Genomic DNA, 27,485 nt, shown 5'->3' on the forward strand with positions numbered 1-27,485 from the left:
ATGTATATACAGTATATATAAATACAGTGCATCCAGAAAGTATTCACAGCGCATCACTTCTTCCACCTTTTTTTATGTTACAGCCTTATTCCAAAATGGATTAAATTCATTTTTTTCCTCAGAATTCTGCACACAACACCCCATAATGACAACGTAAAAAAGTTTACTTGAGGTTTTTGCAAATTTATTAAAAATAAAAAAACTGAGAAATCACATGTACATAAGTATTCACAGCCCTTGCTCCATACTTTGTTGATGCACCTTTGGCAGCAATTACAGCCTCAAGTCTTGTTGAATATGATGCCACAAGCTTGGCACACCTATCCTTGGCCAGTTTCACCCATTCCTCTTTGCAGCACCTCTCAAGCTCCATCAGGTTGGATGGGAAGCGTCGGTGCACAGCCATTTTAAGATCTCTCCAGAGATGTTCAATCGGATTCAAGTCTGGGCACTGGCTGGGCCACTCAAGGACATTCACAGAGTTGTCCTGAAGCCACTCCTTTGATATCTTGGCTGTGTGCTTAGGGTCGTTGTCCTGCTGACAGATGAATCGTTGCCCCAGTCTGAGGCCAAGAGCGCTCTGGAGCAGGTTTTCATCCAGGATTTCTTTGCACATTGCTGCAGTCATCTTTCCCTTTATCCTGACTAGTCTCCCAGTTCCTGCCGCTGAAAAACATCCCCACAGCATGATGCTGCTACCACCATGCTTCACTGTAGGGATGGTATTGGCCTGGTGATGAGCGGGGCCTGGTTTCCTCCAAATGTGACACCTGGTATTCAAACCAAAGTGTTCAACCTTTGTCTCATCAGACCAGAGAATTTTCTTTCTCATGGTCTGAGAGTCCTTCAGGTGCCTTTTGGCAAACTCCAGGCAGTCTGCCATGTGCCTTTTACTAAGGAGTGGCTTCCGTCTGGCCACTCTACCATACAGGCCTGATTGGTGGATTGCTGCAGAGATGGTTGTCCTTCTGGAAGGTTCTCCTCTCTCCACAGAGGACCTCTGGAGCTCTGACAGAGTGACCATCAAGTTCTTGGTCACCTCCCTGACTAAGGCCCTTCTCCCCCGATTGCTAAGTTTAGATGGCCGGCCAGCTCTAGGAACAGTCCTGGTGGTTTCGAACGTCTTCCACTTATGGATGATGGTGGCCACTGTGCTCATTGGGACCTTCAAAGCAGCAGAAATTTTTCTGTAACCTTCCCCAGATTTGTGCCTCGAGACAATCTTGTCTCGGAGGTCTACAGACAATTCCTTTGACTTCATGCTTGGTTTGTGCTCTGACATGAACTGTTAACTGTGGGACCTTATATAGACAGGTGTGTGCCTTTCCAAATCATGTCCAATCAACTGAATTTACCACAGGTGGACTCCAATTAAGCTGCAGAAACATCTCAAGGATGATCAGGGGAAACAGGATGCACCTGAGCTCAATTTTGAGCTTCATGGCAAAGGCTGTGAATACTTATGTACATGTGCTTTCTCAATTTTTTTATTTTTAATAAATTTGCAAAAATCTCAAGTAAACTTTTTTCACGTTGTCATTATGGGATGTTGTGTGTAGAATTCTGAAGAAAAAAATGAATTTAATCCATTTTGGAATAAGGCTGTAACATAACAAAATGTGGAAAAAGTGATGCGCTGCGAATACTTTCCGGATGCACTGTATATATATATATATTGTGGCAGGTGGCCGGGTGCGGCCCTCAATCAGCCGCCTATATAAGGAGCCGCCGCCCTACAATCAAGGCTGGAGTCGGGTGAGGAGGCGGACGAGGTCAGAGGAGGCGGCAGGAGAGGCCCTGAGTGTTGTGTTGGAAGAGAGAGAAGAAAGTGGCTGCTGGAAGCCTGGACTTTGGGAGTCAGTGGGGGTTTGTGTGGTGCACTTAAGACAGTGTAAATAATAGTAGTACTGGGTAAATAAACGTGTGGTGATGGCTTGCAATGTGTCTGCCTGTCTGTGTCCGGGCTGTTCCCTTCTACAATATATATATATATATATTTATATATTACTTAACAAGTATTAATCTATATTAAGTAAAGCTTTCTTGAAAAAATTATTTTAAATCTAGTTATCTGGGCAGTATTTACTTATGATAATGTTTGTCCCTTTATAATGAAAAGTAAAGAATTTTAGTATGAATGAAGTAATAGGAAGCAAAAAGTATGAACTACACAGACACGACAGCAAAGCCTACTTTTGCCACTTATACACTCAGCTTTAAATATTTAGATTAACATGATTTCCTGTCCAAATGCTCTGACTGCTGAGTTATTTCCTTTGATTTGTGAAACACAGGAAATACAAGAAATGAGCAAAGTTTTAATATTGACAACATGGAAAGGTTTGTAAGCCATTTAAATCAGGAAAAGGCCCTGGGTCATAAGGGGTCATAGAGCATGGAATTCCCATTGTGCAAGGCAATGCAGACATATGAAGTTGAAGCCATTGGAGTTTTGCTGACTGGTAAAAAGTGTAGTAGGAAGGAAAAGGCTGTTCATCATCTTCATGGATAACAGGATGAGATAAAGTGTTCTGGGTAGAAAATGGTGCTTATTCTAATCAGCATTTCAAAATATCCAAGCAACTATAGGCCAGTATGCTTAATGTGTATCACAAGAAAATTAATGGAAGGAATTATTAAGGATAACATTGAGCAGTACATCACAAGAACAGGAGATTTTCTGAACAGTCAGCATGGGTTCAGAAGAGGGAGGTTAAGTTTTAATAACATGGTGGAATTCTATGAGGAAGCAACAAAAGGATATCATCAAAGTGGAACTTATGATATTTTTTAACTTGACTTTCAGAAAGCATTTGATAAGGTGCCACACAGGTTGGGCATCAAACTAAAAGAGTGGGAAATTAAGGTGATTTTAGTAGATGGGTGAAGAATTGGCTCAGACACAGTAAGCAGAGGGTGTTAGGAACATTATCAGAATTGACTGATGTTAAGAGTGGTGTTCCACAGGGGTCAGTGCCAGGGCTGCTGCTATTTTTAACACATATAAATGATTTGGATAGGAATATAAGTAACAAGCTGGTTAAGTTTTGCAGATGATATGAAGATAGGTGGATTGGCAGATAATCAGGAATCTGTTAAATCATTACAGAATGACTTGGACAGCGCACAACTTGTGCAGATTTGTGGCAGATGAAGTAAAGAAGTAAAAACATTAGTTGAAGGACTGAAAATCGAAAGTACACCGTTGGAGAAGGATTTAGAAGTCATAGTGGACTCTATGCTATCAACTTCCAAACAGTGTTCATAAGCCATTAAGAATGTTAGGTTATATAGCATGATGTCCAAGGAGGTTCTGCTCAGGCTTTATAATGTACTGGTGAGGCCTCATCTGGAGTACAGTGTGCAGTGTTAGTCTCCAGGCTACAAAAAGGACATAGCCATGGTAGAAAAAGTCCAGAGAAGAGCGACTAGGCTCATTCCAGGGCTAAAGGGGATGAGTTATGAAGAAAGATTATGGAATACGCTACAAAGTAGTGTGGTACACATTAGGACTTTAGTCTTTTAAAACTAGACTTGATGTTTTTTTATAAGAATTAAGTGGATAGGACTGGTGATCTTTGTTGTGCTGAATGGCCTATTCTTGTCTAGATTTTTCTGATGTTCTAATGTTAAAAAGAAAGTTAATAAGGTATGTTGCATTAACAGTAATTGTCTTGATTGAGCAATTTTCTTTAACAACAACTGAGAATGTGAATGACAAAACCAGGCGCCAAGGCTTATTGGCAGTCTCTCCAAACCACAGCTTATTGCCCTGTACATTCTTTCTATTTAGGCTTCAAAGTTCACAACTAACAGAGCCATCTGCACTGAAATTGTTTAATATTGTTGAAACATAACATTCTAAAACCTAATTAATCCAGTTCATGGCCAAGGGTGCTGCACCATATCCCAACAGTACAGTACCTTTCATTATCCCCTTTAATGGCAAAGTGGCCCCTTTAGAAGTCAGAATTGAGGAAAATTACCAGAATTTCTTCCACACACCTCTGCACTCAACGAGTCACCAAAGAAGCAGAACGTCCCAGCTGTCTCCAAAACTATACTGTTAATATCTGAAATTTCATTTAATACATCTGCATTCTTTGACACCTCACATTCTACACACTAATAATAATAATAATAATAATAATAATAAAAATGTATCCTTCCACATCTCAAAGACCTGCATATTCACTTCACTGATGGCCCTAAGCTGACCTGTGTAGTTACAAGAATGAGTATGACATGAGTATCATAAGTTGGTTTCTGCTGTAACCAGCTCATGAGCAAGCCTTCAAACCCAAAATAATTAAATGTTGGGATCTTGAAAACAAAGGGGGTTTATTAGAGAAAAATAAGGATAACAGGAAGATTATCCAAAAAGAATGGGCAATGGGTAATTAAAAGAAATACAATTAAGAGTAAACCCTTAAGCTTCATTATATGAAATAAGGCAGACCTGAGTGTCATCAAAAACCCCATGAGACTCACAGACTCCTCATCCCTGTCGTCTTTCTCTAATAATGGTCTTCTCTTTCTCCTTCCTCAGTCTGCCAGATAAACCCCTTGTCACTACTCCGCCCTCAACTCCAGACTCCCTTGGGAGAGACTGTAGAGCCTCTTTTAAAAATACTCCCAGGAATACTTCTGGTGCCATGCACGTATTCCTGAGAAGCACTTTTGGGTAATCTTGAAGATCATAAAAGACACGAGGCCACATTTCTCTGTGTGGCAGGGCTGCCTGTCAAATCTTAACCTCCAAGGCAACCCTTTGGAAGTCTAAATTTAAGCAACAACATTCTGCCGACATTTGCTTTTCTGGAAGCACAAAAACTGCTTTCTCCAGGTTCTCAATCCTTCATATATTTTGGCATGGTCCATGCAGATGTCACATACAGGTTTTTATTATGCCATCTTGGGAATGTATAGGACAATATGGATGGGATATCTAGCTCATTGAAATGTGCCATATCATCCTGCTGTCATATACACTCCTTGCACCCAATACTGTCAAGACAGGCTGCAGCTCCCAAAACAATGTTCAGGTTAGAAGACAGATGGATTATTATTATTATTATGGACCTAGCTGTTTGCAGTGGTTCTTTGTTTATTTCACAGGGCTGTATTCATCACCAGTCAAGGATCAAAGTGCACTTTTTTTAAGGTCACTCTTACCCATCATTCATTAATGAAAAAATACACAAGAGGACAAGGCATGAAATGTTTGTCCCTTGTTTTTGGACGAAAGTTAATATTTCAGATGAAGGTTGGCAAAGGATGGATGATAAATTATAATTCAACACTGTGTGTACCTTCAGCAGAACTCTTTTTCTGCAATAGAATAATACTACTGTAATTTGGCACTAGTCACACAACATTCATTTTTCATGTCTGCTTTTTCCTGTACACGATCATGGGAATGCAAAGAGGAAAAAAAAAATGTTCACTTATGCCCAATGCTGCCAACATAGTGTGTGGCCCTCCATGACTCTAAATTGGATTAGGCATGTAATAAATAAATGAAAAAAATGGTGACAGGAGGGAAGCTTTGAGAACAGTACTAGACTGGAAGGCTGCTGGATGAATGGGGTCGTGGCCAAGTTCCACAAAGAGAAGCCAAAGAAAGATTACTTTTGGGGTGTGTTGGGGAAATGGGGAAGGGGCACACTGTAGGCATATAAGTTTAGAGTGTCATTCTTCTCATAGAAAAGTTTTACTCACATGTGCTAAACAATATGTAACACCTCACCACTCTTTGTCGCCATGATTAGTTTAGTAGAACTGTCTTACCTTGTCTTCCTTACATGAAATTCTCAAAATATGGTATCTATAAGAAAACGTAAGTGTCTCAAGAAAGCGACCTGTGCATAATATAGCAACTCACTAAAGTGGATATTACCCTAAGGTATTGATGGACACTAAAGCACAATTTGAGACACAATTTACTTGAGTTATGGGTGGAGAATGAATGATCAGCTCTTTGGTTTATAGTCCAATGCTTCAGCTATGTGGCCAAACTGCCAGTCCAGAATGAAAGGGGCCTGCTCCTTAATAGTTTATCGCAACTACCTACAAGTATAGAGATTTTCAAGTTAAGTACAAACATACTAACATAATGTAAGGCCAGAATGAGGCTAATCTTCTAAAGCATGTGCTATTCATTTAGATCAGGCATGATGATTAATTAAACAAACCTCCTATGAAGAAAAACAATTTTGGACGGCGTTTTCCCTTGCCCGGACGCGGGTCACCGGGGCCCCACTCTGGAGCCAGGCCTGGAGGTGGGGCTCGATGGCGAGCACCTGGTGGCTGGGCCTGCACCCATGGGGCTCGGCCGGGCACAGCCCGAAGAGGCAACGTGGGTCCCCCTTCCCATGGGCTCACCACCTATGGGAGGGGCCAAGGAGGTCGGGTGCAGTGTGAGTTGGGTGGTGGCCGAAGGCAGGGACATTGGCGGTCCGATCCTCGGCTACAGAAGCTGGCTCTTGGGACGTGGAATTGTCACCTCTCTGAAGGGGAAGGAGCCTGAGCTAGTGCGCGAAGTTGAGAGGTTCCGGCTAGATATAGTCGGACTCACCTGGACGCACAGCTTGGACTCTGGAACCAATCTCCTTGAGAGGGGCTGGACTCTGTACCACTCTGGAGTTGCCCCCACTGAGAGGCGCCGAGCGGGTGTGGGTATACTTATTGCCCCCGACTTGGAGCCTGTACATTGGGGTTTACCCCGGTGGACGAGAGGGTAGCCTCCCTTCGCCTTCGGGTGGGGGGACGGGTCCTAACTGTTGTTTGTGCGTATGCACCGAACAGCAGTTCGGAGTACCCACCCTTTTTGGAGTCCCTGGAGGGGGTGCTAGAGGGCATACCTTCTGGGGACTCCCTCGTTCTGCTGGGAGACTTCAATGCTCACGTGGGCAATGACAGTGAGACCTGGAAGGGCGTGATTGGAAGGAATTGCCCCCCCGATCTGAACCCGAGCGGTGTTTTGTTATTGGACTTTTGTGCTCGTCACGGATTGTCCATAACGAACACCATGTTCAAGCATAGGGGTGTTCATATGTGCACTTGGCACCAGGACACCCTAGGCCTGAGTTCGATGATCGACTTTGTGGTCGTGTCGTCGGACTTGCAGCCACATGTCTTAGACACTCGGGTGAAGAGAGGGGCGGAGCTGTCAACTGATCACCACCTGGTGGTGAGTTGGCTTCGATGGTGGGGGAGGATGCCGGTCAGGCGTGGTAGGCCCAAACGTGTTGTGAGGGTCTGCTGGGAACGTCTGGCAGAGCCCCCTGTCAGAAGTAGCTTCAACTCCCACCTCCGGCAGAACTTCGACCACATCCCAAGGGAGGTGGGGGACATTGAGTCCGAATGGGCCATGTTCCGTGCCTCTATTGTTGAGGCAGCTGACCGGAGCTGTGGCCGTAAGGTGGTCGGTGCCTGTCGTGGCGGCAATCCCCGAACCCGTTGGTGGACACCGGCGGTGAAGGATGCCGTCAATCTGAAGAAGGAGTCCTACAGGACCCTTTTGTCCTGTGGGACCCTGGAAGCAACTGATAGATACCGGCAGGCCAAGCGGAATGTGGCTTTGGTGGTTGCTGAGGCAAAAACTCGGGCGTGGGAGGAGTTTGGGGAGGCCATGGAGAACGACTTTCGGACGGCTTCGAGGAGATTCTGGTCCACCATCCGGCGTCTCAGGAAGGGGAAGCAGTGCAGTGTCAACACTGTATATGGTGGGGATGGTGCGCTGCTGACCTCGACTCGGGACGTTGTGGGTCAGTGGGGGGAGTACTTCGAAGACCTCCTCAATCCCATTAACATGCCTTCCAATGAGGAAGCAGAGCCTGGGGACTCAGAGGTGGGCTCCCCCATCTCTGGGACTGAGGTCACCTAGGTGGTCAAAAAACTCCTTGGTGGCAGGGCCCCGGGGGTGGATGAGATACGCCTGGAGTTCCTCAAGGCTCTGGATGTTGTAGGACTGTCTTGGTTGACACGCCTCTACAACATCGCATGGACATCAGGGACAGTGCCTCTGGATTGGCAGACCGGGGTGGTGGTCCCCCTCTTTAAGAAGGGGGATCGGAGGGTGTGTTCCAACTACTGAGGGATCACACTCCTCAGCCTCCCTGGAAAAGTCTATTCAGGGGTCCAGGAGAGGAGGGTCCGTCGGATAGTCGAGCCTCGGATTCAGGAGGAACAGTGTGGTTTTCGTCCTGGTCGCGGAACAGTGGACCAGCTCTGTACCCTTAGCAGGGTCCTGGAGGGTGCATGGGAGTTTGCCCAACCAGTCTACATGTGTTTTGTGGACTTGGAAAAGGCATTCGACCGTGTCCCTCGGGGAATCCTGTGGGGGGTACTCCGGGAGTATGGGGTACCGGACCCCCTGATAAGGGCTGTTCAGTCCCTGTACGATCGGTGTCAGAGCTTGGTCCGCATTGCCGGCAGTAAGTCGAACCCGTTTCCAGTGAGAGTTGGACTCCGCCAGGGCTGCCCTTTGTCACCGATTCTGTTCATAACTTTTATGGACAGAATTTCTAGGCGAAGCCAGGGCGTTGAGGGGGTCCGGTTTGGTGGGCTCAGGATTGGGTCACTGCTTTTTGCAGATGATGTTGTCCTGTTTGCTTCATCAGGCCGTGATCTTCAGCTCTCTCTGGATCGGTTTGCAGCTGAGTGTGAAGCGGCTGGGATGAGAATCAGCACCTCCAAATCTGAGACCATGGTCCTCAGCCGGAAAAGGGTGGAGTGCCCTCTCAGGGTTGGTAGCGAGATCCTGCCCCAAGTGGAGGAGTTCAAGTATCTCGGGGTCTTGTTCACGAGTGAGGGAAGAATGGAGCGTGAGATCGACAGGCGGATCGGTGCGGCATCCGCAGTAATGCGGGCGCTGCATCGGTCTGTCATGGTGAAAAAGGAGCTGAGCCACAAGGCGAAGCTCTCAATTTACCAGTCGATCTATGTTCCTACCCTCACCTATGGTCATGAGCTGTGGGTAGTGACCGAAAGAATGAGATCGCAAATACAAGCGGCTGAAATGAGTTTCCTCCGCAGGGTGTCTGGGCTTTCCCTTAAAGATAGGGTGAGAAGCTCAGTCATCCGGGAGGGGCTCAGAGTAGAGCCGCTGCTCCTCCGCATCGAGAGGAGTCAGATGAGGTGGCTCGGGCATCTGATCAGGATGCCTCCTGGACGCCTCCCTGGTGAGGTTTTCCGGGCACATCTAACCGGGAGGAGGCCCAGGGGAAGACCCAGGACACGCTGGAGGGACTATGTCTCTCGACTGGCCTGGGAACGCCTTGGGATTCTCCCGGAAGAGCTAGAAGAAGTGGCCGGGGAGAGGGAAGTCTGGGCATCTCTGCTCAAGCTGCTGCCCCCGTGACCCGACCTCGGATAAGCGGGAGACAATGGATGGATGGATGATGATTAATTGGAACAGGGGTATGTCACCACCTAGTGGCACTGGACATGCTGTTCAAGGTCTGTTGTCAAATGCCAAAATATAATCTATCTATTTGTAAAAAGACAGGAGTGGATGAGGCAAATTAAACGTCTGATGGCCCGTGTCTTTATTTGACACTACATTGGAATAAATTTAAGTGTTTAATTTATAGAGAATTACTAAGCATATTACAAATAATTAATGATTTTGCAGGAGTTTTCAAGCAGACCTTATACTCAACTCATGATATAAAATAAGTAATCCTGGCAGTACAGCATATGAACAAATTCAAAAAGTAGAATGTTATTTTAAATTGTAAATTATACTGCACAACAAAGTATTTGCTTCTTGAACACTGTTGGGTGTTTCTTATAGATTTTTGGGTGCTGATCGTGAATATCACATCAAAATTTACCCATCAAGTACCGTTTCAGAGAAATCTTCAGTTTTGTCATGATTTTTTTCTTATATTTGTATCCAAATATTTTCGCTCCCGTAAGTGACTTATCAACAACGGTTTGTGCAGCCTGAACATGTCCAGGCATGGAATAAGGCCAGGTTGGAAGCTGTTCTGTGGAATTTGACATCCTGGGCAGGTCTGAACGAGCTTAACGCTGTCTCAGCATGCTATAAAGGTGGCTTGCTTACACTGATCCTACTCATTTGGTTAATATAGATAGTCAGTGTGTATGTATAGTATCAGTATAGTAAAGTATAGTATCTGTAGCAATATAACAGTATGTAAGCTTGATGTTATAGACATTTTGGTGTTGGGCGATATGTCTCCTCAATGTCATAACAGCCGTGATACATTCTGCTATATCTGTGGCATATATACATTTGCGACTCAGAGACGTTGGATGACTGCTCTTGTGAAGAAAGTTTATCATCTGTATTTCGGCTGCAAAATTGGTGATCAAGACAAGGAATGGGTGCCTCACATTTGCTGTGCGACATGTGCTGTCAGTCTGAGAGCCTGGCTCAGAGGCACTTGAAAGTGCCGATGAATTGGCGAGAACAGAAAGACCATGTGACACTGTTACTTCTGTTTGATTAATGTGTCTGGTTTCTCTGCCAAAAACAAGAAGTCAATCGAATATCCTAATCTGCCTTCAGCAATGAGACCCATGCCACATGACGACAGTCTTCCAATTCCGAAACCACCAGAGGACTGGACTTTAGATGAACCAGATGAAGAAACTGCAATGCAGGGTACTGACAGTGACATTGACCCGGATTTTGAACCGTGCTCATCAGATGATCCACATCTGATAACACAGTCCGAATTGAACGATTTGGACAGAGATTTGGGTCTGTCCAAAGCAAAAGCCGAGCTGCTGGGGTCAAGACTGCAGGAATGGTGTTTGCTGTCACCAGGCTTAAAAATTTCTGTGTTTTGAGGCCGATATCATGATATAACCATATTTTTTGTACAAGTCTACAGTCTCTGTTTCTTTTGTGACATTGAAGGATTGTTCTCGGCCTTGGGTTGTGATCACAACCCAGAAGAGTGGCGTCTCTTCATTAATTCGTCAATGTTAAGCCTGAAAGCTGTTTTGCTACACAATGGCAAAATTTATCCTTCAGTACCTGTTGGCTTTGCAGCACACATGAAAGAAACGTATGAGAATATGGAACTGTTGCTGAAGCACGTCCAGTATAGAAGGTACAACTGGAATATCTGTGGAGATCTTAAAGTTGTTGCTCTGTTACTAGGACTACAGCTCGGCTATACAAAGTACTGTTGTTTCATCTGTGAATGGGACAGCCGTGCCAAAGAGTCGCATTATTCTCGACAGAACTGGCCACTCCGTAAAAAGCTAGTTCCAGGACAGAAAAATGCGGCACATGAATCACTTGTCGACCCAGCAAAGATATTTTTGCCTCCTCTTCACATAAAACTGGGACTCAAGAAGAATTTCGTGAAAACACTGAACAAGGAAGGTGAAGGTTTTCTTTATTTAAGACAGATGTTCCCAAGAATAACTGACACCAAGATCAAAGAGGGCATTTTTGTTGGCCCCCAGATCAGACATGTTATCAGTGACAAGCGGTTTGAAGATCTGTTAGTTGGGCCAGAAAAAATTGCCTGGAAAGCGTTCAAAGACGTTGTTGACAATTTTCTGGGCAATTACAGAGCCCTAAACTACATTCAGCTGGTAGACAAACTTCTCAAAGCATACAAGACAATGAAGTGCAACATGTCACTCAAGTTTCATTTCCTCCACTCACACTTGGACTTCTTCCCCACAAATCTCGGTGCTGTCAGTTACGAACACGCTGAAAGATTTCACCAGGACATTGCTACGATGGAAAAACAATGCCAGGGCAACTGGAATCCGTCAATGCTTGCTGACTACTGTTGGACACTGCAACGTGGTGCACCAGATATTTAATACAAAAGAAAATCAGAAGCAAAACACTTTTAATTCTATTGAATTTATTAGCTTATGTGAAACATAAACATGACTAAATACGTTATTGTCAGTAAACATATAAATGTCTATTTCTCAGAGTTTCTATGTGTTACAGTAAAACCAAAACTATATTTGTGCATACCCAGTAGGTACCTGTCACAATCAGAAAAAACTTTTCAGGAAGCAAGACATTTAAAAAAAAAATGTTGTGAAGTGTTATGCTTCATCCTGCTTTAAATTATGTTACATAAATTTCCAAATGCAACCTGCAACTTTTTCTATAATATGTGCAAAAAGCATGCTTTTCTATCCATTAATCTTCAGAATATCACAGGTATCTGTTGCCTATATGGACAGAATAATCCTGGCAGTGCAGCATATGAACAAATTCAAAAAGTAGAATTTTATTTTAAATTGTAAATTATGCTTCATCCTGCCTTAAATTACGGCACATAAACTTTTTATATAATATGTGCAAAAAGTAAAGAGCTTCAACCCATGGTACAGAAAGACAATAAACTGAAGGATATATTCCCAGAACCTCCCCTCCTTGCATACAGACAACCACCAAACCTCAAACAACTGATTGTCTGAAACACTATGTGTCGCTCAGCAGGAACAGAACAGGTGTGGCACCTGTGCACATATCTACACGACAGATCAGGTAGTTATACCACATTGCCAGCAGGAGCATAAAGTAAAGGGTTTGTTCACATGCAAATCTGCTAATGTGGTCTACCTAATGATTTTATTTTTTTTTTTGTTTTTTATTTCACCTTATACAATTTCTTGTATTAGGAATTTGTTCGTTTTCGCATACCCCTTGGGGTCAGAGCACAGGGTCAGTCATTGTACAGTGCCCCTGGAGCAATTGCAGGTTAAGGGTCTTATTCAAGGGCCCAGCAGAGCAGGATCTCTTTTGGCAGTGACAGGGATTCAAACCGGCAACCTTCTGGATACCAGCGCAGATCCTTAGCCTCAGAGCCACCACTCCGTCCCATAATCATGTGCATAAGGTGCCCCAACACTGGACTGTATGTAGGGGAAACTGGCCAGACATTGTGCCAGCAAATGAACTCACATAGATTTCATATTAATCAGAACAGTGTTGATCTTCCGGTGGCAGCACACTTTAACAGTAATGGACACAGCATAAAGGATCTGAGAGTCACTGTGCTTATGGGTAATTCAAGACCCAACAGGAGCGGAGAGAATAGGAATACAAACTTATGCTTAAATTCAACAATCTAGAAAATGGTCTGAATAGAGACAAGATTTTTATGATCAGATATGTGGACTAACAGACTGATTGACCAGCTAACTACATCAGTGGCCTATCTTACAGACAATGAACTTCAAAAAAACCTTACAGGACTTTCTCTAGTGATGGTTATCTTATCTCTACATTTTATTAGTTTATTGTTCTCTTCTTTCAGGGTTAATTCATCTAAGGTTTATTAATTTTGCTAACATTTGAAGAAAAAGGTTGTTAATATGAAAGGAAAAAAAAATCACTTTGCTGTCCCAATATAAGCTAGAGTATTTTTCAGTTTCTTTGTTACACCTTACCTGATGAAGGGGCCTTAGCTGCCTCGAAAACTTGCATTTGTAATCTATTTAGTTAGCTAATAAAAGGTGTCATTTCACCCTACTTTCTCCTGGATCAAAAGATGGCTAACACGGTACAACACTCTACTGCTATCCATTACTCTTCAGAATATCACAGGTATCTGCTGCCTATATGGACAGAATTGGACACAATTTAGTAAACAATCCTGGACTGGGCGCCACTTCATCACAGGAGATGCTAATGCAAGTCATATGGAATTGGTTCAGAGATGCCTATCAAACTAACATGCATGCCTTGGGCATGTGGGAGGCATGCTAGATTACCCCAACACATTGGCACAGCAGACAAATTTCACATAAATGGTGACAAGGTCAGGAGTCAAGCCCAGGACTATGGAGCTCTGAGGCAGCAGTGCTGTGCCTCCAAATATACTTTTACATTTTCAGTTTTTTAAGAGGCATGAGAAGCTCAACTCCACTTTATCATGCAGATTGAAAACAATGAAAGAGATGAAAAGAAGAGAAGATAGTAGTGTTTAAAAGACGGTAAAGTAAGTGGAGTGATGGCCGCATTGTGGCACTTAAATTGGCCCAGTTTGAATAAATGAGAGTGCACCTTGTCATGGACTGTCAGTAATTTTATTTTAGAAAGTGGATGGACAGACGGACAAGGTGAATATACCTTCAGTCACTTGAACAAGCTGTCTTCAACAAGAGTTCATTTTACAGAGTACATTTTACATAGATGTTATAAAATGAGCTGCCCTACACCTGTGACAATAATGACCCTCTGAACATACTTGCAAAACACTTTCTAGATGTGAGTTTAGATCTAAGCACGTAGCCTTGTTATGCACAAAACTGATGAGCGGTGTTAGCTCAGAGGTCTATTCAAATGCATACTTTTTATAGAATCTTATGAGCCTAACTGCCTTTTTGACATTTTGTAGTCCCACTGAATGGTGAAACGTCTCCGGTCCATATGGTTGTTCTCTGGGTGCTCTCTGGATGCTCAGGGTTCCTTCTACAACCCAAAACATTTAAATTAAATAAATTGCCCAAGATAAATATACAAGTGTGTGTCCTGAAATGGAGTGATGGAACATCCAGGACTAGTTACTGCCATGTGGCTGGTGTTGCTGGGAATGGAGCCCTGCAATCTAATTAGCAAATTGTCTAAATTGTTGATGGGACTAGATAAAAATATGTATTTTTTGAAACAATAATTCTCTCTAGAGTACTGTACTGAGCCTATTGTATATATTATCAAACCTGCTGAGTCTATTTCAGGATTCCAGTGGCTACAGACTATAACCCCAATTCCAAAAAATGTTGGGACTCTGTATAAAATATAATTAAAAACAAAATGCAATGATTTGCAAATCCCATAAACTCATATTTTATTCTCAACAGAACATAGAAAACATATGACATGTTGAAAGTGAAACATTTTACTATTTCATGAAAAATATTAGCTCTTTTTGAATTTGATGGCAGCAACACGTCTCAAAAAAGTTGGGATGGAGACAACAAAAGGCTGGAAAAGCAAGTGGTACTAAAAAGAAACAGCTGGAGGAACATTTTGTAGCTAATTTTGTTAATTGGCAACAGGTCAGTAACATGATTGGACATAAAAAGAGCATCTTAGGGTCCCTCAGAAGTAAAGATGGGCAGAGGTTCACCAATCTGCAAAAAAACTGCATCTACTAATTGTGGAACAATTACAGAATAATGTTTCTCAATGTAAAATTGGGAAGACTTTGAATATCTCATCATCTGCAGTACATAATATCATCAAAAGATTCTGAGAATCTGGAGAAATCTCTGTGCACAACGGACAAGGCCAAAAATCAATATTGGATGTCCATGTTCTTCAGGTCCTCAGGTGGCACTGCATTAAAACCAGGCCTGATTCTGTCATGGAAATCAATGCATGTGCTCAGGAACACTTTCAGAAATCAATGCATGTGAACACAGTTTGATGTGCTATCCACATGCAGGTTAAAGCTCTGTCATGCAAAGAAGAAGCCATATGTTAAAATGATCCAGAAACACCACCATCTTCTTTGGGCCAAAGCTCATTTAACATGGACTGAGGCAAAGTGGAAAACTTTTCTGTGGTCAGACGAATTGAAATTTGAAATTCTTTTTGGAAAACTTGGACAAGGCATCCTCTGTACTAAACAGGAGAGGGACCATCCGGGTTGTTATCAGTGCTCAGTTAAAAAGCCTGCATCTCTGATGGTATGGGGGCGCATTAACGTCTGTGGACTTAGCACCTTGCACATCTGTAAAGGCACCATCAATGTGGAAAAGTATATGCATGTTTTAGAGCAACATATGCTCCCATCCAGATGACGTCCTTTTCAGAGAAAGACTTGCATATGTCAAGAAGACAAAGCTAAAGTGAATACAGCATCTATTACAACAGTATGGCTTCGTAGTAGAAGAGACCGGATGTTGAACTGACTTTCCTGCATTCCAGGCCTTTCACCAACTGAAAACATTTGGTGCATCATGAAATGAAAAATATGACAAAGAAGACCCAGGACTGTTGAGCAGCTAGAATCCTATATCAGACAAGAATGGGGGAACATTCCTCTATCAAAAGTCCAGCAAATGGTCTCCTCAGTTCCCAGACATTTACAGACTGTTGTTAAAAGAAGAGGGGATGCTACACAGTAGTAAACATGGCACTGTTCTAACTTTTTTGAGACCTGTTGCTGCCATCAAATTCAAAATGACCTTATTCTTTTATTAAAATTATACATTTTCTCAGTTTAAACATTTGATATGTTTTCTGTGTTCTATTGTGAATAACATATGGGTTTATGAGATTTGCAAATCATTGCATTCTGTTTTTATATACATTTTACACAGCATCCCAACTTTTTGGAATTGGGGTTGGATTTTAGTTGTTTCAGGGACAAGATAGAACCAACTGAGAACATGGTGCCAATAAATTGCTGGGCACATGCCCACACTTATTCATGCTAGGCCAGTTTAGAGTTGACAATTATTTTGCTAAATTTACAGTGCCTACATTCCTCCACTTACTGACTTTTTTTTAGACAACTTTCTTTGCTGAGGGTTGTGATGGGATGAAGCTGAGTGGTGCAGATCAGGTGTCCTTTTTCCAGCCATGTGTTCTCCTCCTGTAGGTGTTCCCAAGCCAAGTGTCTGACATAATCCCTTCAATTGTGGGAGGTACCCAGGCGGCATCTTCATAACATCCTCTAGTGCAGGGGCATCGAACTCCGGGCCTGGAGGGCTGCAGTGGCTGCAGGATTTTCATTCTAACCCTTTTCCTAATCAGTGACCAGTTTTCACTGCTAATCCAATTATAGTAAATATTAGTTTTTACATTTTCTTATGTTTCTTTTTTCAGTTAGAATATCCACTAATCCAATTTCATTGACCAGTTAAAATATAATTGTACATGAAACGCTTTTAATTTGGTCAACTATAAAACAAAACATTGCTGCATCTAGAACGCTTCTGTATTAACCACGCACTTGGTATTTTGGCTTTAATTGAATACTACATTTTCCTGTCAGGCCAGTTTTCATTAATCAATATTTACTCCCAGTGCATGAGTGCAACATTAATGTTTGTGAAGGCTTGTGACTGATATCTTCACATTTGGAAGTGCATTTGAAAGTGCATTTTGTGAATATGGGTGAGTTGCAAAAATGTTCATTTTAAAAGAATAGTTTTTAAAACATGGCATTCTAAGCTTATTTGATAATGCATTTTATTCCTCTTACCTAATTATATAATAAACATACTGCAAAAATAAGAGTTTGTCTCTCGTCCTCTTAGAGTTTTTCTTTTTCTATAAAAAGAGTAATCCACAAAACTGAAATGTGTATCCACCTGAAAACCAACTGTAAGACATCCTGTCAAGTATTTTTGTACTTTTGACATTTAGTGGAAACTCTGTTTACTTTAGATTAGTAATACAAAAAACTGTATCCTTTGTCAGCCTGCAGAGAATCGCTGTGCCCCACCTTAGAACATCATAGCAATGAATCGCATAACTATGAAAGAACCATTATGAATGTTATATCCAGTTAAACTTTGATAACATATTATATTATATTATTAGCTTGTGCTAATCGCTGGAGACTTTAACCATGTGACGCTGGACAAAACATTGCCTGCATTCTCCCAGTATGTGGACTGTAACACCCGGGGAAATAAGACTATTGATTTACTGTATGCAAACGTTAAAGACGCATACAGCGCCACCCCGCTGCCTGCGCTTGGGAAAGGAGATCATAACCTGGTTCAGCTTCAGCCTCACTATAAACCAAAAGTTAGAGTCCTACCTGTAACCACACGATCATTCAGGAAGTGGACCCCGGAGGCTGAGAATACTCTGAGAGAACTTTTTGGAACTACAGACTGGGATATCCTGCAGGGATCTCATAATGAGAACATTGAGGAAGTTGTTGACTGCACTACTGATTACATCAACTTCTGTATGGACATTGTAGTTCCAGTAAGAACAGTACGCTGCTATGCTAACAACAAGCCATGGATTACAAGTAACATCAAGGGCCTTTTGAATCAGAAGAAAAGGGCTTTTAAAGACGGTGATCAGCATGAGCTCAAGCGCGTGCAGAAGGAACTCCGAGTCCAACTCAGGGCGGCGAAGGAGCAGTACAGGAGAAAGATGGAGCAGAAGTTGCAGAATAACAGCATGAAGGAAGTGTGGGATGGGATGAAGATCATCACTGGCTGCAGCTCGAAGCGGGGGTACCACCATTGAGAGAGACGTGAAGAGAGCAAACCAAATGAACAACTTTTTTAACAGGTTTGACCACCCTAACCCACTCTCACTCTCACCTCGGAGTACTGCACCCTCCACACATCCTTCTGCTGATACCAGCATAGGAAAAACATCCCCACCCATAATAACAACAGCGCAAGTGAGCAGAGAGCTGAGGAGACTTCGTGCCAGCAAAGCAGCGGGTCCAGATGGAGTATCGCCACGACTGCTGAAGGTCTGTGCATCGGAGCTGGGGGGTCCTCTACAGCGCATCTTCAACCTGAGCCTGGAACAGGGGAGAGTCCCGAGGCTTTGGAAAACATCTTGTATCACCCCAGTCCCAAAGGTATCACGTCCTAGTGAGCTGAATGACTTTCGGCCTGTTGCTCTGACATCACATGTGATGAAGACCATGGAGAGGCTGCTGCTTCACCACCTTAGGCCACAGGTTCAACACGCCCTTGACCCTCTGCAGTTTGCATATCAGGAGAAGGTGGGAGCGGAAGATGCCATCATCTATATGCTACACCGATCCCTCTCTCACTTGGACAGAGGCAGTGGTGCTGTAAGAATTATGTTTCTAGACTTCTCTAGCGCCTTCAACACAATCCAACCTCTGCTCCTTAGGGACAAGCTGACAGAGATGGGATTAGATTCATACCTAGTGGCATGGATCGTGGACTATCTTAAAGACAGACCTCAGTATGTGCGTCTTGGGAACTGCACGTCTGACATTGTGGTCAGCAACACAGGAGCGCCACAAGGGACTGTACTTTCTCCGGTCCTGTTCAGCCTATATACATCGGACTTCCAATACAACTCGGAGTCCTGCCATGTGCAAAAGTTCGCTGATGACACTGCTATCGTGGGCTGTATCAGGAATGGGCTGGAGGAGGAGTATAGGGACCTAATCAATGACTTTGTTAAATGGTCCGACTCAAACCACCTACACCTGAACACCAGCAAAACCAAGGAGCTGGTGGTGGATTTTAGGAGGCCCAGACCCCTCATAGACCCAGTGATCATCAAAGGTGACTGTGTGCAGATGGTGCAGACCTATAAATATCTGGGAGTGCAGCTGGATGATAAATTAGACTGGACTGCCAATATTGATGCGCTGTGCAAGAAAGGACAAAGCCGGTTATACTTCCTTAGAAGGCTGGCTTCCTTCAACATCTGCAATAAGATGCTGCAGATGTTCTATCAAACAGTTGTGGCGAGCGCCCTCTTCTACGCAGTGGTGTGCTGGGGAGGCAACATTAAGAGGAAAGACGCCTCACGCCTGGACAAACTGGTGAGGAAGGCAGGCTCTATTGTTGGCATGGAGCTGGACAGTTTAACATCTGTGGCAGAGCGAAGGGCGCTCAGCAGGCTCCTATCAATTATGGAGAATCCACTGCATCCACTAAATAATGTCATCTCCAGACAGAAGAGCAGCTTCAGCGACAGACTGCTGTCACTGTCCTGCTCCACAGACAGATTGAGGAGATCGTTCCTCCCCCAAACTATGCGACTCTTTAATTCCACCAGGGGGGGTAAACGTTAATATTTAACATTATACATAGTTATTGTCTGTTTTTTTTCACCTGTATTATTATCATTCTTTAATTTAATATTATTTATTGTATCAGTATGCTGCTGCTGAAGAATGTGAATTTCCCATTGGGATTAATAAAGTATCTATCTATCTATCTATCTATCTATCTATCTATCTATCTATCTATCTATCTATCTATCTATCTATCTATCTATCTATCTATAAACAATTTCAGGCATCAACATTAATTTCTATGAATTATTGACAGCAGTAACCATCAGAGTTTTAAATTCTAACCAAAAATGTCTGCCAGCATGTGTATGCTCAACTCTTCCATTTTGTTGCTTTACTTTTTTAAGAAGTGGTTTAAGTAGTTACACCAGTTGTGCCCAGTGATTTTTTAAAAATTGTTATTATAAAATGTGTTGTCAAAGACAAAAGAGCCACAAAAAGGTTTGGGGCAGCCTCCCGTATGCTTGAACCCAGTTGATAAATTGATTGTACAGTTGTGTACAGATTTGAGTCCAAAACAGAACTGACTCACGGAGGTAAAGTGATGTCATCAGAAGTGGAAGTGACCAGGTGGAATGTTCCATAACTGGCCTGCAGTGGAAAGAGAGAAAGGATTTGCACACTCCGCCACCCCCTGGTCTGGTGTGGAATTACCCTCATTTGAGCCCTTTAGCTGCCTCCCATGTGCACATGTGTGACAGTGTATATCATAACACATCATCATGTGGTCTGCTGGAGCCAATCCCAGCCAACACAGGGAGCAAGACAGGAACAAATCCCAGGCAGGGCGCCAGCCCACCGCAGGGCACACACACACACACACACACCAAGCACACACTGGAGACAATTTAGGATCGCCAATGCACCTTACATGCATGTCTTTGGACCGTGAGAGGAAATTAGAGCACCCGGAGGAAACCCATGCAGACACGGGGAGAACATACAAACTCCACGCAGGGTTTTTTAAAGTCGTGTTTTTTTTTAAATTATATTTTTCTCAAACAATTAAAAAAAACACTTTATTTTCCTTCCGGGCAAAGCCAGGTATTTCAGCTAGTTATATATAATCTGTATATAATTTATGCATTTGAATATCATTCTGGCAAATGAAAAGAAAACTTAATCCATAAGAAGGTCATAGAAATTATTTCTAAATTTTAATGTTCTGTCTTTTTCATTTTTTTATACAGTAAAGTAATGACCAAAAGTGTATCTTTTCAGCAGTCCTTATGCAGCCAACAAGGTCACTAAATGTCTACAGTTCAAGCTGTTAGCAATCTTGTTTACTTTCCCCAAGCATCCTGCTATCTTAGCCAATTCTTACAAATCTGGAACAGTCTTTGTCATTGCATATAGCTTCACTCTTTAAGGTTTGGAGTGATGTTTTCGTTTTCCTGTCTGGTCTGGTCTATTGCAGTAGATTAGCTTTTTTGTGACCCAGAACTTTTAGTAAGGGCAGTTGGAAGTTGCTGCAGCCCTCTGCCCCACTCTTTGAAGAGGGGACAGGCAGGCCTAATGGGGCACTGCACCTTTCCTCTTTTTTCTGAACTTTATTAAAATTAATCCTTGATTTTCCTTTTTTAACAGTATTCTAAAATGATATGCTGTACTTTTGTTTTTACTATGACCCTGGATTATATTAAAAAAATATTGAAAGCAATTCATAAGCTAAATTTCTTATTTCAGATTCTGTGTTTGCACAGTGAGAGCACCATTTGAGTCCATGGCTTCTAGCTGAGTCCATTAACGACAGCTATGCGTTCCTTGCTTCTCTTGCTGATAGGACAGACTCTGTGTGATCCTTAAATCCAAATATTGTTCATAAGAGGGAGGCTGTTATTTAGAGCTTTTATTGTTCTGTCTATTGTCTTAAATCTACTGTAGGTTTTGTTAGCCTGATTATGACAAGGCTGAAGTAAGCTGTTTATTCACTCAGGTTTGTAGCAACATTAGGATTACGTATGTTTAAAGATATCCACTGGTATGGGTCATTAAGCCTGATCAATAACTCAAAACATAAAGACTACACATTTTAATTTTGGTTTGACATTTTCCTGGCCCAGTGCTGTAATGCATGTCATATTCATTGGCAACCCTGGTGCACTCAGAAAACTCTAAATTGTGTTGGGACACTTTTTATTTTCACCAGTCTTCAGGAAAAATGGACTTCAGTGTTTCTTTTTTTCTTCACAAGAACATGAGAGAGAGAAAGTATTGGCTGTTGTGTCTATTAAAGAAAAGGAACTATAAGATAATTTGGATTATGAAAATGTAATAGGAGGGTTTACTGCAGTGAATATTGGGAAAGTTAGGATTGTAAACTGTTTAAAATATTCTACTGTGAATTCTCACTAGCACTTACCAACAACTAATGTGTTTCATGACAAAAATGTTTTTTCTTTATTAATAATGTGCAAAATTGACAATTTAAAAAATAAAATTGACACCTTTAATTTCTTATTTTTATTAGTTTTATTTAGATGTACTATATGTTGTCTGCATAGGGATCATTTAAGAAAAGTCAAAACCATCACATACTTAAATGTTCAACTGTCCTGTATACATAACAATAGTGACCCTATGAATTTTTAAATAATAGTATCTGAATTTAGTTACTTTGTGTTTTCAAGAGGTAAGTCTCTACCGGCAAAGAATCAAAATCCAAAAGATCAGCTTTCATACCAAATACACACACCTGCCATACAATTTCCCTTCTACTGAAAAGAAAATTGACACCTTTAATTATGCATTTTATTAGTTTTATTTAGATGTATTATATGTTGTCTGCATAGGGATCATTTAAGAAAAGTCAAAACCGTCACATTGTTAAATGTTCAAGTATCTTGGTCTCAAGATATTTTATTTCCATAAAATTAACCAAAGTATAACTTAAGGGGATGGGTTTATATAATGAAACAAGCAGTCTCTATCATTGTGAGATGAAAAATAACCAGGAGATGTAGAGCACAATGGAATTGTGGCCAAAAAAGCAGGCGGAGGTTGTTAACAAGTTGGCAAAAGGATTGAGATGCCAAAACAAAAGGTCAAGAAAAAAAATCACAAGTCGAGGAACAAAAAAGGAATTCAGGGCCTACTTGAAATGAAAGTAACTAACACTAAAGTTCTTCAAAGATTCCTATGAACAGTAAGAGATACAAACAATGACATTCTTATTGTAGCATTTCCCCTGACATCAACAGAATAGCATCACATGTATAGGTCATGTGATGTTAACAAGAGAATTGTGTAAAGAACACAGATGAAGCATTAAAATATAAAAATATTTTTAATTTGAGTAGAAATTAATATTTATATATATTTAAACAGAATCTTTAACAAATAAAGCACATAATCAGACTAAAAGTATTATTGGATCTTCAATAGCATTGCTAAAACTTCATTTTCTGCCATTTCTGTTTGACGCTTTCTGTCCACAGTTATGTTGTTTTTGGGTCACTTCATGAAAGTTAATTTCATTTTTGATTTCCTCTAAACTAGGGCATTGAATTGCTCTTTAGTTTGATTGATGGCTCTAAATTAACCCAGTGTGAGGGCGAGTGTGCTCTGCGATGGACATGTTCTTGCTATGCCAAATGTTACCAAGAATCAACTTCAACCTCCATGACCCAGAACAGGATAAACATGTTAGGAAAGGTATGGATGGATAGATATTTCATGGAAGCTATAAAGTTCAGGTTAGGATGATTGAAGTTTTTAGGTAAGGTTGTTCTGATCACTAACCAATGTGTTACTTGCCTGTGCTAATCTACATGTATGAATTTCACAGTGCCCTGTATACATAACAATAGTGACCCTATGAATTTATAAATAATAATATATGAATTTAGCTGTGGTGGGCTGGCGCCCTGCCCAGGGTTTGTTTCCTGCCTTGCAACCTGTGTTGGTTGGGATTGGCTCCAGCAGACCCCCGGGTTGGATAATGGATGGATGGAATTTAGTTATTTAATGTGCTTCCATGAGTTAAATCTCTACAGACAAAGAATCAAAATCCAAAAGATCAGCTTTCATACCAAATACACACACCTGCCATACTTGATGTAAGGTAGTTCACATTGTGAGGGACTGGCATCTTGTCCAGAATTGATTCCAACCATTCCAGGTCCATTACAACCATGTATGTATAACTGGCTTAGACAACTGAGAATTGAGTAATATCAAATAAAAAGCAGACATTGGTGCCTGTCAATAATTTATTCTTATTAAATAACACAAAGAAAGGCAAAATGAATTTGAAATGATTTATTTGATTTTAGTAAAATACTAACTAAATGACACTGAGGTTTGAGTACACAAGTTGGAAAAGAGTGAATGGCTCTGCTGGACTCTCCGGAGGCCTGAATGCACTAAAGAGCCCCCGTTATTCCCTAGAGATTCCGGACAGGTTCCACAGATTCACTGTTTTCAAACCTGACCTTCATAAATCTACACCCTTTCACTTCTGAACACTCAGTCAACAGGTCTCGCAATAAAAGTAACAAAATTGGCATAAACTTCAATATTTACGTTTCACTTCTTACTGACTGTAAAATGTTTTTTTTTCCTAAGTCCAGGGATAATTTGCTATGTGTGCAGTCACTATAATGTCCCTTTCATGCTGTTTACAGAGGGTGTTGTATTTGGCAATATGTTTACACGAGTAAGCCATCATGAGTCTGCATAAGAAATTGTTGCTTTATATTTCTGGTTAATGGGCTAATGTGATTAATTGTAATCTGCAGAAAGTACAATATTTTATATTTGTTACATGTCATCAAGAACTTCTTCCATCCCATTCATGACAGTCTTCTTGCTTAAGAACAGCTGAAGTCTTAATTATAAAATAAACAATTAACTGCCAGTTATTACAATTGTCTGGGTGGCACTTTGTGTCCCATCTTCACCTGCCAGTTGTAATTGGGCATCACAGACGGGCTTTAAACCACAATTTCTCATTTAGCAAGTAATCTTATTTTTTGAAGTCTATGAAATTTCATCCATTCTCTACTGTGCCATTCCTTTCAGGTACTGCTGAATTTCTTTCTTTACCACATTAACGCTCACTCTGGGGTGCCAGCGTTTAACTGGCTTGCCATCAGGCCCAACCAGAAATTTCTCAAAATTCCACTTGATGTCATTAATCCTTAGGGGCTCCCAGAAAAGCTTTTTTGTGTCCCCAAAGTTGTCCCCAGCAGGTGGGCAGGCACTCTGAAAATGGAAGAATAAAGCAATGAGTAAGGTTTGTGGTAACGCAAATAGAAATGCATATGTCACTGAATTATTTAAATATATTCATTGAGAACAGCACCCAAGAACAGTATTCAACCAGAAATTAAATTAAAACACAGAAGCCATAAGGTTTAATTTGCCTAGATCTTCTTTTCTTTTCTTTAATAAAAGCAAAGCTCCTCTATAGTAGCTGCAGAAGACACTGCTGCAAAGTATCTGTAAAAACTGGAATACTTGATGTGAGGCCAGCACCATGGTGCAGCAAATAGTAGTACTACAAGTTGGATTGTCATATATATTATACAAAGTACAGTGAAATTCTACACTGCTTGTCCAACCAACATGCAACAAGTCAGTTCTGTCCAGCACCATGAAAACAAGAATGTATTAATGTAAAGAACAAGGCCGTTCCTCTGTTTGCCCAGTGCTGCGGCCTCACAGGCTCAAATAGCTGGTTTTGATTTCTGACCTGGACTTTGTCCAACAGTGGAATGGCATCCCATTTTGTGCCTGACTTTATCAAAACAGCTTTAAAGAATTTATGCATATACATAGACTCAGAGAAAATAATATTTTCAAATAATCCACTTATCCATGCAGTTACATAAACAGCCAATCACATGGCGGCAGCAGCACAATGCATAAAATGATACAGCTACAGGTCAGGAGCTTCAGCTAATGTTCACATCTAACTGTCTAGACTAGGGGTGGCCAACATGGTGCCCACGGGTGACTGGCTGCCAGCAAGGACCACTTGAGTTGCCTGCTGGCCATGTTCTAAAAATAGCACTAGACACCATGAAGCTCCGATTAAAAATTATATTTAATTGTTTTGCTGTTCTTTTTGAATAAATAACACTTGCATTGATGTAGATTGGGCATAAGCCTCAAAGTTCAATATCGCGCGCAAGACAAACCTCCATCTCACTCTTCGCTGAGACAAGCAAACGGGCACAGCAACGATGGGGAGTTACACTCGGGTTTACCCCCTAAAAATAAAGAAAAACTTGGCAGAAAAGCGAAAGAAATCTTACCATTTTTAGGGCCATATGATTTCCGTGATGCGGAAAACACAGACGGAATCACGGAATTAACGCAAAAAAACGGATTTTAGATTTAAAAACGGAAAATAATTTTGAGACTGAAGGGGTGACTGTTACAAAACTTCCCAATAAATTAAACAATTGAATAATCTGTAGTTCTATCATTCAGATAGTATTTTCTAGTTTGTTGTTTTTGAAGCAAAGGCAATTCTTTATAGAAATCCTGTCGTGCCCTCTGTTTGTGCGTATGTTTCCAGTATGTTTTCTCGTTAAAGGTACTCGATTTAGCCAGCACCATGAGACAGAAATGTCAAAGTGAGCAGGATCAGATACCCTAACTGCATAGAAAAAAACTAAGAAACACGAGCTTAACTGCAAAATTGAGGGCACAACAATATCCAGGAGACTTTTACGACTCTGGACAACAACTTTTCAGCAAGTTTTGCCAGCATAGCCTACCATAGACTGGAAATGACAAGATACTTGCAATGACCATGTCAAATCTAAAACCCATCTAAAGAACAAGAAGAAATTAAAATCAAAAAGTGTTCCCCTTCAGGTAACAACAGAGGAAGTAACAATATGCTCAAATGCAAGACACCAGTTTGTGGCCATGCAAGTCAGACACACCACTCGAAAAAATGACGATGATGCGTCCTTTCTTTATTAAGCATTGTAAACAAGGAGGCACGCTGCCAGAAAATGAGAGCAGTCTTCGTCAAACTCATCTGCCAAATGTCTTTGAACAACATATGGACACCATTCTTCGAAAGATTTGTGGCAAGAAAATATATGTTGTAGTTGATGAAGCGACTGATAGCCGAGAGCACATAGTTGAGGTGACCAGAATTTTTTCGGCGAATCCGGGGAGCTACAGGAGCGTAGACTACAAAGTGAAAGCTTATCATGTGATTTCTCGCCAAAGTTGCAGGATGCGGTAAAGCATAACCTCCGTCAAAACACCGCACACGTGTGCCGAGTTCAAAATATCGTAGTGATGAGATACATTCAAAAAAGTGAACCAGCTGAAACCGGGGACGAAATTTTAAACCGGGGACAAAACGGGGACATGTTTCTGAGTGGGGTCAGTTGTCCGAAAAAGGGGACTGACCCCGGAAAACGGGGACGGATGGTCACCTTAACATAGTTCTCATCATACTGATGGGTGAGTAAACGTGTGGCTGTATGGTAATACTTTCATGTCGGCAGTTCTAATTGTACATTAATTTATTTTTAACCGGTATTAACAGTCATTCCAGTAGAAAAATGTTATTAGTGAACGGCACTGGTTGTTAATGGGTTCCCTTTTCAAAATTAATAACGATGTTTCTGGATTTAATAAATATTTTGCCTCGCGGTGACGAGGTCAACACTTGACACTTCCGTTACAAACTCGGTACCTACAAACCTGGGCAGAAGAGCAGTGCAATGTTCAACTTGGATGCTGGACAAGTGGAGATTGAAATCTTAATGTTGCAAAATG

At 41.7% G+C, this 27,485-nt stretch overlaps 2 protein-coding genes across 4 annotated transcripts in view; one reads left to right on the top strand and one right to left on the bottom strand.

The window, feature by feature from the left end:
• tnip1 (TNFAIP3 interacting protein 1) overlaps positions 1 to 17,209 on the top strand; it is a 170,295-nt gene extending 153,086 nt beyond the window's left edge. The window contains exon 19 of the transcript XR_007936291.1: positions 16,768 to 17,209. The gene's annotated coding sequence lies outside the window, so the exon portion shown is untranslated. The remainder of the gene's footprint in view (positions 1 to 16,767) is intronic.
• gpx3 (glutathione peroxidase 3) overlaps positions 1 to 27,485 on the bottom strand; it is a 103,650-nt gene that overhangs the window by 48,844 nt on the left and 27,321 nt on the right. The window contains exon 5 of one of the 3 annotated variants that reach the window (XR_007936294.1): positions 24,183 to 24,938. The exons of 1 other annotated variant lie outside the window; for it this stretch is intronic. Coding sequence is in view for 1 of the 2 variants with exons in the window: in XM_028813228.2 (XP_028669061.1) it covers positions 24,735 to 24,938 (204 nt within the window). In the remaining variant the exon portion in view is untranslated. Of the gene's footprint in view, positions 1 to 23,978; positions 24,939 to 27,485 lie in introns of those variants that run through there. One more of the 3 variants, XM_028813228.2, reaches the window with a different exon arrangement.

This window comes from Erpetoichthys calabaricus, chromosome 11 (genome assembly GCF_900747795.2).
Source record: "Erpetoichthys calabaricus chromosome 11, fErpCal1.3, whole genome shotgun sequence".
In the NCBI taxonomy this organism is placed as follows: domain Eukaryota; kingdom Metazoa; phylum Chordata; class Cladistia; order Polypteriformes; family Polypteridae; genus Erpetoichthys; species Erpetoichthys calabaricus.